The following is an 11,357-nucleotide window of genomic DNA, read 5'->3' on the forward strand; positions in this document are numbered from 1 at the left end:
TTCTTGTTGAGATTTCCGGTCTGTTACATTGAAACTAGTAACCTATCGATTTCTGCGACGTTCAGGAAGTGACCCGATTCTTGTTGAGATTTCCGGTCTGTTACATTGAAATATGTGACCTATTGAATTCTGGTACTGCGTCGTCTTCGTCTTTTACTATGAATGTTCTGTGAATTTTCCAGGAACCTGGAATTCTAAATGCAGATAAAATGGAAGATATTTGATCACAGTCATGTTTTCGTAGATAGAATGAATAGATTGAATGATAGATAGATAGATAACTTTATACTATTTACAGGACGGCATGGAAACAAGCCATAGTGCTTTCTTGGTTCAACATCCTTTTGTATGAAACTGTACCTTTGTGCTTTTTTTGTTAATAAAGTATTCAATCAAATTGGCAGTTAAAACAAAATCACAACAATTTAGGAAAACGCTAACTGTGGATTTATACACAAAAATGTTTCCATTGTGGTTCCACGTTCAGACATAGAACATGCAACAAACTGCACAAACAACCACGAAACATAGAAACATGTATCCTTACATATAAAGTTTGGAGCAATACATAGGACACTAAGATCTAACTATGACCAGTTAGTGTTCAGATCTTATAGTAGATCTATAGGACCTGTTCAGGTGGAGCCATAATTTGAAGTCATTCTTAAATCTTGCAAGAGAATGTAGGGATTTCAGAGCTGTGTTTCCAGCAGCATTGTTTAGTAGGTTTGCAAAAAAGTCTTGATCTAAATGAAATGTTTTCATTAGAAATGATGTCTGAAAATATCAGTAAAAAACGAGTCATTTGTATTTGTTTTTGTAATATAGTAAAATATATAGTAAAAATCAGGGTGTTTGCACCTACTTTGGCCACTTGGTGTCACTTTGGGTCAACTCTATCTAATAGAGGTCACTGTTAAGTAGAGTGTGAACACATACATTTATAATGAAAAAGATTAATTAACCCAATGATGTATCATATTTACAATGAAGCCACTACTCATCAACACATATTTATATATATTTATAATGAAGTAGAAAACAAAGCAGTCCTGCACATTGTCTTCACTTACAAAACCTTTTCTTTTTATTCATGTATAAAAAGCAGTTGTCCTGTGTACAGTGTAGCAGTAATGTCTCAGAGCCTCTGCCTGATGAGAAAAAGACTAATATCTCCCCGGAACAAGGGGGAATTCCCCTTTAGGCTAGTGGTTTAGATGCTTGTGTCTTCACAGAACGATATTACAGTACAATGTTTTGGTTAAACAATTTATTTGAACCCACTAAGACCTGAGGCCTATTCTACTCTTCTGAATCAGCAGTTGTCACACTTTCAAGATTTTTCAAAAAAAATCAAAAATACAAAAAATATATATATGAAGTGACGCGCTGCGAGCTTGTACATCTGATATTTTTGAATAGCCAACGCTAAAGTCTAAAATGACACAGACGCTTTCCCGGTTTTAAAGGGAACAGTACAATGTTTTGGTCAAATTATCTTCAAGTAAAAACATGAAGTGTCTCTGGGACACAGCATCCTGTTGAAGCGACCATGAGTAAGGCATCGTACCCGCCATTGCTCATTAACGTTGAAGTTGCTCTAGAGATGACGGTGTCATAAAAAAGATGAATAATGTCCAACTTGTCTTCTAAATCTTCAGAAAGAAAAAAAGAAGCACATATTCACCTAGACACTGGAGCTATTTTAAGTACATCGGTACAAGTTCAAGTCCTTCAACCCAAGATGTTCAGAGAGGAATGGGTCGATCTCACAGAGAATCTTTATCATGATTGAACGTGCAGCAGATCCTTTGTTCATCACCGCATTGATGACAAAACGTGCCGTATCACTTTTCACCCGCATGGCGTTGGCCTCTTCCAGCTCAGAGCAGTTTAACACCTTCTCGTCCAAAAGTTTGTCGAGGATCATTTTGAGACTGCCTTGAGAAATACCATGGATGAAGCTGCTCCGCACAGCAGACAGTCTTCTCTTCTGTGTGTGATGAAAATAGAAATCTTTATTCTCTGTAAGAATCATCATCAGGTTTTGATTAATCTACTTCATGTCTTTATTGTCGTTATTGCAAAAGAATAATCCTGTTGGCTCCATTTTATGGTTGAACTATAGAGCTTCTGTGTTTTAAATATCTCAAGAGGATCACTGTCAAAAGAAGAGGTCCATTAAAATACTTTTCTTTTCTAGTCATAGTCAGCAACAAGCATCTTTGACAGGTTCACCAATAACATACTGTGTTTCACTAGCAGAATACAGTGGGTAGTATACTATAAACATCGTGGTGTATTGGATGTTTCTATACTATAAATATCATGGTGTATCAACATTGTCCTCCACTGACCTGGACGTCAGGGACCGTTTGAGGCTCGTCAATCTTCGTTGTCGGGTGGTGATGATGATGATGGTGGTGAGGTGGGAAAGGAACCGGTAAACGAACCAGTGGAGAGCTGGTTGCGTAGCCGTTTAGGCTGGTGTAGACCGGTGGCAGATCCGGTAGGACGGCGGTGACAGGAGGAGATGGATCTGGACCCGGTTGAGGCTGCAGGTTCAGATGGCTCTGCTTGTGGAGGTCGTCCAGAGCTTCGATGAAACCGTCTGCAAACGCCTCCTGCTCCTCGATCATGATATTGCTGTAGTCTCTGTAGATAAACTGGCCTGGGGGTGAGAGGCTGCTTCTGCTGCTGCTCTGGATGGATACAGGTCCAGAGGGAACCTAAACATTGTGGGCACATTCATGTTAAATAGGATTTTTCTTTTTCTTTCCAAAATGTAAAAAGAAATAATAAAGAACAGCCCAAATGTACAGTACATGATTTGAACATGCACGATCAGACCAAAATTTCAATTTCTTGTTTATGCCCATGCCCTGGCTATCCATGGGTTTTGTAGCAATTGTAGAAATATTAGGCCTTAAATGTAATTTAAAAAAATTTATTATATGTACCCTATTTGGCCCACCATTTATAATAATAATCTTTATTTATAGAGCACCTTTCAGACAAATGCAGTTCACATTGCTTTACATTCAAGTTAAAAACACAAGTTAAACAAAGCAATAAGTTAAACTCTAGTGAAGAGTAGCACCAGGAGCGGCACCTGTCAGCGGGAGTGTTTGGCGGCAAGTACGGCATTTATTTACGAAAAAAGTGAAAATACGGAGATAAGAGGTTTCTGCCCTACAGTATATGCAATGTGGCCCACTGGAGTGAGTGTGGAAATATATATATATGTCCCTCTCCATCATCAAAGCTGCCCACCCCTGAGTTAAAGCATCCAACATTGTGACATTAAAAGTTGTTAAATTGCCTAGTGTGGTTGAATGAGACCCCTGAACGTATCATTTTCAAAGACGATACAAATTAGCCACTAGATTATATTTACCTCAATTGTGAAACCTCACTGCTTAAAAGCCACGACACTACAACGCACACAAAAACCTGCCTGTGACGGTGCTTACCTGAGGGATTGGGAAGTGGGTGGGGTAATGCATGTGGCGCGGCTGCTCGTACACCTGTGGGAAGACGGGATCCATGCCCTTGTCTTTACAGGTGGCCTTGCTGTCCTGATCCGGGGCGGGCTTCTCGTCCTCTCTGTTGGCACAGAGGAAGACAATGATGAAGATTAGTTAATTAGTTAGTTAAGTATTATGTTTTATGAAGGCATGTCACGATTCAAACTGGTGACGATTTGTTGTTTTGTGTGTGTTCCTGTATGCTGAGAATGTAGCATAGATAAAATAAAATATTTTTTTTTAAATGTAAATCCCAAGTTTGTTTATTTGAAGAGGTTCTTTATAGTTTATTTATTTCATCTGGGATTTATGTTTTAAAATCAATTTATTTCAATTTAAGACAAAATATATTATTTTACAAAGAAAAAAGTATATGCTTTAATGTGTACCTTACAGTTAATGTATGTACCTCGTGAATAAAAAGGCATTATTTAATTTCATATATTTTGAAAAGGATAAGAGAAAATACAGTTGTTAAAAAATACATGATTTTTGTAAGAGAAATAATCAAGGTTTTTCAGTAATTTGTCTAATAAAACCTAAGGATAAAACTAAGAAAAAGCTTTGTTAAAAAGGTAGGTTTTTAATCCAACTACAGTATAACGACAATGATAGACGTGAACAATACCATTTGCATCACTTTCTGAGCAATTGTATGAAGGATAGAACCTCTGCCTGCCAGACAGCAGACTGTGAGCAGTGCATTTGTGGCGCTGTTTATAGAACGTTATACAGAACAAAGTGAGTTTATTATTTTATGATAATTCACTCTTAGTGACTTTATTCTCAGTTTCTCACCTGTTGCCTCCCACGTTGGCCTGTGGACAGCCAATCATATCAGGGGAGCCCTGGGAGGGCGTGGTGCCCTGGCCCTGCTGCATCATCAGGAATTGTTCTATTGCAGGGGTTTTCAACCGGTGGTCCGCAGAGGTATTGAAGGTGATCCCTGGCCATGCAGTTGTTACTGTATGGTGTGTGTGTGTGATATGAAATGTGAGCTTACCATAATCACAGTAATCCTTAATCATATTCCATCATATTTAAACAAAATCACTGTATTTTATTAGATATTATATTGATATTATAGCTATTTTCTCCAGCTCCCTGCGGTGCATGAACCCCCCACCACTATTGTGTGGAGTGGGTATATGATGCCACGCACAATAGTGGTGGTCCCCAGGTTGCTCTTAGTCAGGATGGTGGTCCCTGGGTCAAAATCAGTTGAAAACCCCTGTTCTATGGTTTGACAATTTTCAGATTCTTCAAATTCATGTACTTTCTATTTTCCTACAAAATATTTGGCAACGGCAAAATTATGATTGGATTTCAGGGATGATTACAAATATAAGTTGACTGACTGTAGGCTGGGGAGACTGTACTGGTACCGTAGCTGGGATAAGGATAATTCCTTTTAACAGGACGTTCATGTAAGTCCTTGCGGGCTTGTTTCCAATGAGGGCCTGTGAGCAATTTGGGGTTAAGAGTCTTGCTCAGGGACAAATTTCATTTCATCGACACATATGCTGGCGTGGCCTGGAATCGTACCTGGGGCAACCAGGGCCTCTGGCTCCCTAGGCAGGCTCACGAACCACTCAGCTATGCCCGCCCCCCTGCCGAAGGGGAACTCCTGGTCCATGGAAACTGTGCATGGCTGTGATGTGACAATAAAACATACAGATTCAGATTCTATTCCCCCGCTCAGGAGAACTCGGCACGGTGCCTGTCTTTCTTGTTTGACATTTGGCTCATTAATTATTCATAAGTCCTTCCCTCACATCACTAGGACATTTCTTTGCTATAATATTAGATTAGTTATTAAATGTAGTTTGAATACGTACAGGAGGAACTCGAGGAAGTAGGAAGTCATCTGAGGTGACCAAAAGAGACTGATGCTTCTGCTCTGGCTTCAAGACTACCGAGAGAGAAATGAAAATTGTACATTTACTTTAAACAAGTACATTGTAAATGTACATCCAGCTGGTGAATTCCTCTGCCTCAATCTTGGCCTCAAAGCAGGTTCTTAACCAGCTCTTTTGAATTAGTCACCAGCTTGATCACGGTGAAAAGTAAGTTCTTACACTTCAGAGGCTCTGCTGTGATTAGAGCAGGGGCCACAGGGGCCACAGGGACCCCCGTGGCCCCCGAAGGCCCCACCCTCTGTGTTGCTGCGGTGGCTGCATATCGGGGCTGCATGGCAGCAGGAGCCTGGATGAGCTTCGGCTGTCCACCCCCGCTGAGATCCAGGACCTTGTTTGTCGAGGGCCAAACTGTCTGGGTCGTTTCTTCCTCTCTGGGCCGTTTCTTCACCTTCAGCCTTGGCTTCCTGTCCTCTCTTGTCAGCACAGACGAAGACAAGGATGATGATGAAGATTAGTTAGGATAGTTATTTAATTAGTTAGGTTAGTTTATCCATTATAACTATCTTTTTTTATGACATGTGAATGCTATGACCTTGACATTGGGAAGAGGCAGGGTGAAGGCAGGTATCCTTGTTCTTTTAAAAGTATTTTAGTTGTGATTTGAATGTTATTAGTATTGTCTGATGGCTGCTCATCAAGGACACAGTGATGCACTTTGAGCAGCAGAACAACATCCATTCTGAGGCTGTGGTTCAACAAGGTACATTGTAGTGCTTTGTACCTTGCAGTTTCAGCTTAGTGTCATTCATTCTCACACACTGTTTTATATTACAGTTGATTACTAGTTCTAGTACAAGCCCAGGGGCAGATGTAGGCATCGGTGACATGGCAGCTGGCCAAGGAGACAACATGTGAGAGGCAGGACAAAAGAGACAATAATAATAATAATAATAGTGCAACTCTGAGTGCAGATCTCCGTCAGGCTGGGTTGCCTACCTAGTGGAGCCACTTTCCTCCACCGTCTTGGTTCCGGCCCTCAGGGAGCCAGTCTCGGGCCAGACTCTCTCGGGCCAGACTCTCTTGGGACGAACAGAAGTGACGTTCCAGGCGAAGGGGTCGTTCAGGTAGGCCGGCGTAGGAGGCTTCATCGCTCCTCCTCCTCCTCCTCCTCTGCATCTCTCAGACATCCAGATACCCAGACCCTCGGCTGTGTAAAAAGTCCTGACAGAGTTTTGACACATTTGGGTAAATCCATGGTAATCTCAGGCATAATGATGGAATAATGTAATGTTAAACACTAAGTGCACCTCAGTGTGTTTAACACATTGGGTGCCAGAGGTTTATTAAAATATTATACGTTGAGTGCCTGCATTTCTTCCATCCACTTGCGTTATACGTTTCGTGCTGTAGAAGCCCCGACGCGGAAGTGCATGTAAACAAAGCGTGCGTGCGAGACGGCGGAGGGTCCCGACTAACGCCTGGAACAATAATATTTCTAACGCGATCCTCCATTGCAGCGTGATCGCCGATCGAAAACGGCTCGTTTCCACCACGTTAAAAAGAAATGGAGATATTAAGCTTTTAGTCAAGGAGATAACATTGAAAACGCCGACCGGAAGGATTTTTGCCATGGAGCCAGATCCAGCCTCTTCTTCTCAGAAACTCCTTGGGTGATGTCAAAGTTTCGTTTTAGCGCCCCACGTGGCCCACATGTATAAAAAAAGAATTGGGTCCAAAACGGTCCGGACCGTTTTCGGCACTTCTCGTTTGGATCCTCAAAAACAGTCCGGACCGTTTTTGGCATTCAATGTGTTAAGGTTAAACACTAAGACTTGTACCTCAGTGTGTTTAATGTTAAACACTAAGTGTACCTCAGTCAGTGTGTTTAATGTTAAACACTAAGACATGTACCTCAGTGTGTTTGTTTAATGTTAAACACTAAGACATGTACCTCTGTGTGTTCCAGCTTAGAACTTCTACAAGCATGTAGACACTTTCAAACAGACCAGGAAACATCTTCAACAGGTCAATAGCAGCAGCATCCTCAGCACTGTGAACAGACAAAGATAATGATTTTAGTAATCACAGCTATCAGGTAAGGCTCTCTTGGATGTTCCTACGACCCGCCACAGAGTGATCGGACCTTTTGGGGCCCGGTCCACTAGGCTTTGGAAAGCCCTCCCTGAGGATCTGAGACTAACCCAATCAGCGCTCTCCTTCAAATCTCTTCTGAAAACACACCTATATTCATTGTGATAGTAATCATTGCTATAGTGTGTTTGTTCAGTAACAGGGGTCTCCCTGTCTCTCCAGCTCTTTAGTAAACAGAAAATACATTTTCAGGTTGGGATACCAATTCTATCTCTCTTGTGATTATCGCCTTGGCCTTTGACCTTTTCAACCCAAAGAAAGGGCAGGAGCGGCTACACTTTGTGTTATTTTTAAACCTATTCAACTTACTAGTGCATGTGGAGATTGTGTTATTTTTAAACCTATTCAACTTACTAGTACACATGATGATTGCTTATGAAGCGCAGCAATCCTAATCGATTGTCAGGGTAGCTCTCCTTGCCCTCCATCTTCTGAACCACATCAGGTGGCAACTGGAAAACCAAAGAACTTAAAGATCAAATATACCGGCCTAGTGGACATAAAGACAGACGTGAACCCAAATTACGCTTTAGTCACCTTGTCTTTCCATCTGCTGCATAGTGTAAATACAGTCATAGGATACTGCCATGGACTCATCGTTTGCATAATCTTTTGTTTTCCAACCAAGTACTCTACTCTCCTGGAAGAAATCGAACAAAATAATGCAGCAAAAAAACAATGCACTTAAAACACATAGGGCAGAAAACATACTTTACTTAATTACTGTTAAAGATGAGATGGGGTTTCGATTAAGCCATGATATCAATTACAAATATCTTTGATATGTCAGTGACTTGAGTGGATTAAAAAGCACTGTTTGGCAACAGAAAATGTTTGCCTGTTTCTTGTACCTTTTGTCTGACCAGAAGAAGGCATGAGCCAAGCATTCCTCCACTTTAGGTCTTTTCGTTGGGTCTTCATTGATCATCCTCTCGATGAGACCTTTGGCAACCTCATCCTGAATATCTTTTAAATCATACTTACCACTGTAAATGTTAAATTCACAGTTAAATCCTCTGCCAAATGGATGTTGTCCTCCAGACAAGATGTAATAGTTCAACATCCCAGCCACCTTTAGAATGAATGTAAACATTTAGTGACAGTAATGCATGTGTTACTCATTGATTTAATTGTTGTGATACGGAATAGGAACAAACCTGGATGTCAGTGCTGCGTTTATACGGTACACTTTTATCATCATCCAAGGTCTCCTTTGCCTTCCAGCATCTTGTTCCTGCACTGCGTGTGAGGTGTGTTGTTTGTCCTTGGAGCAACTGTCTGCTTATTCCAAAATCAGCCAATCTGGCCCTACCTGTAATATCTGCAGGGCAAACAGGGTAGGTATTATAATAAAATACAATGAAAGTTTGGATTTAGATTAATCAATATAAATTCAGTGAATGGTGCCTAAATCTCTGACTTTATCTGCTTGTTTAATTTGGCTTCTGTGGCTTACCAATTAAGACATTCTGGGGCTTGATGTCCCGGTGGAGAATTGGAGGATTCTGAGAATGGAGTATTGTTAAACCTGTGAGAACCTGCTTTGCCAGATGCTTCTTCCGTTCAAAATCTGTATTTATGATGTGTTCTTCCAGTGTGTATTCACATAACTGAAGAACAAGGTATCCAAAGTTCTCATCCTCTACAAAGCCCAGATATCGTACAATCGAAGGATCGTCAAGCTCTGGAAGACTCAAAAAGTTTTCCTCGTTCTGCAGCACCTCATAGTTGGATTTAGACATTCTCTTCACTGCCACTTCAGTGCCATCATCTCTTAACCCCAAGAACACCTCCGTTCCATCACTTCCCTTTGCTATGCGGAATAGTTTATCATTCACAAACTGAAAACTTCCAACTTTGACAACTTTGTCAGCGTACACAAGCTTCTCTAACTGTTGTCTCCACCTTTTACTGACTGGACGCCATTTCCGTCGTGGGGGTGGTGGTGGATCCATGTCTTTATTTAGAACAGCTATGGGGAGACAAATAAATTATGTTCAATAGATAGAATGATTTTATTTATTTTATTATTTTTACAAAATCATCAAAGTGAGTACAGGTGCATACAGTCAATGGTATAGACACAAGAAGGCTGAAAAGCTTATTTCATACATCTGATTCTGTACAGATGTACAGATTTGATTTGAGACTTTTTTCCAGAAACATGAGACAATGCAGGCTGTCAAGTAGCCCCTTTCGGAACCAATAATACCTTTTTATATTTGGGAAGGTGTGGTATGGTATCCGGGGTCCCTTGACAGTCAATGCACTCTCCCATGTACCCGCTGGTACCACTGTCTGGTCTCGGACAAATATAACGTTGCTTAAGTGTTGCAGAGATTTTTCAAAGATACCCCCAAATGCAGTAGGCCCCCACGGAAACATGCGTTAATCGGCGCTGCCATTAAATATGTTTAATCCATATTTTAAAAGTATTTTAAACTATTTTAAAAAGTTCTTCTCCTCTTCCGCGCTCCATGCCGCTCCTCCCGTCGATCACAAAACAGGGAAGCCAGGTGGGACATGGTGCTCCAGAGAGAGCGAAACTACATTTTAAAATATTGATTAAACATGTTTAATGGCAACGCCGATAAGCCCCGATCAATTCCGCACGTTACCGCGGGAGCCTACTACATTTGGGGGTATCTTTGAAAAATCTCTGCAACACTTTAGCAACGTTATATTTGTCTGGGACCAGACAGTGGTACCAGCGGGTACCAAAGAGAATGGACTGACTGTCAAGGGACCCTGATACCACCTTCCCAAATATAAAAAATATATTCAAGGTTCCGAGGGGCTAGCTGTCAAGTAGGTACAACATGCTGGTTGCAACAATGCCTTCCAATAGAAACACCTCAACTAAATGCCATTATTATAAAAATCATCAGGTCTACTCATAACAAAAGCTACTAGATCGTTGTGTAGAAAAGTCAACCACTGTAAACAGAAACAGTGTCCAAAACCACTTTTTATGGCCATGCCTGAACCTACTGGCATTGTGACACGTTGTGAGCTTATAAATTTGCTATATATTTTTTTTTAAATCATTTTGACAAATATTGTTCTCTTATGGATGTGCCTGGCAGCAAATATTATCAGATTAGAGTCTATGGCCAAATAATACATATCAATATGGGGTCCTTGACATGAATCAGTGCATTAAACCACTGATTAAATGAACAAACTCACCCCGTTTCCTTCAGCAGCCAGTAGATCAACTTCAAACAACACTTCTGCTGAGAAAACAGCTCCAACAGCCAGAAAGTGAAACTCATAACTGGTGAAAACCATAGAGTTATAATATATCTAGAGGGCAGAGTAAGAATAGGAACCAATATGGAACCATGAACCAATGGAATGGATCCATGGGTCGTGACGCGTCGTGAGCCTGCGCACAAATCGGGAGACGCACGCGCAGTAGCATTTAAGTGCATTCTCAGATTTGACCACCAGGCTTGGCCGCTTCACTGTTCTACCGTAGTTCTGGGGGCTTGGGTGAAAACAGCTGGATTAGGAGCTCTGCTTTAGCAAAGATTGTTAATATAGGAAGATCTCCATTGGAGAGGCGAATTAGTACACAAATCCTACAAATGGTCTCCTAAGTAGGAGTGGTTTGCGTGGTTTTACATTCAGATATCAATTGTCAATATCTGAATGTAATAGGAGATACAGTCATTTGAACACATACCTATAGGCGGAAATGTAAATCTATGTAGAATGTTCTCTTTACTTTGTAGTGACTCTGACATGGATTGTCAGACAATAGGGCTGGCAAAGTTCACTTGGGTGGGGGAGTGATTTGGGGGGCGTGGCCAAGATT

The 11,357-nt window shown here is 41.1% G+C and overlaps 1 protein-coding gene across 1 annotated transcript; it reads right to left on the reverse strand.

Annotated features, from left to right (window-relative positions):
• Positions 1-1,110: 1,110 nt before the first annotated feature.
• Positions 1,111-10,786, reverse strand: LOC308075398 (uncharacterized protein). The gene is made up of 15 exons (XM_080415260.1): positions 10,727-10,786; positions 8,994-9,509; positions 8,695-8,858; positions 8,389-8,609; positions 8,075-8,177; positions 7,892-7,989; positions 7,338-7,436; positions 6,383-6,607; positions 5,606-5,859; positions 5,366-5,439; positions 5,073-5,178; positions 4,326-4,491; positions 3,474-3,606; positions 2,358-2,729; positions 1,111-1,993 (listed from the first exon to the last, which is right to left on the reverse strand). Exons 2-15 carry the CDS (start codon positions 9,490-9,492, stop codon positions 1,706-1,708), a joined length of 2,802 nt encoding a protein of 933 aa, XP_080271386.1. The 5' UTR covers positions 9,493-9,509; positions 10,727-10,786; the 3' UTR covers positions 1,111-1,705.
• Between the last annotated feature and the right edge of the window lie 571 nt (positions 10,787-11,357).

This window comes from Gymnoscopelus braueri (genome assembly GCF_963280865.1).
Source record: "Gymnoscopelus braueri genome assembly, chromosome: 20".
Taxonomy (NCBI): domain Eukaryota; kingdom Metazoa; phylum Chordata; class Actinopteri; order Myctophiformes; family Myctophidae; genus Gymnoscopelus; species Gymnoscopelus braueri.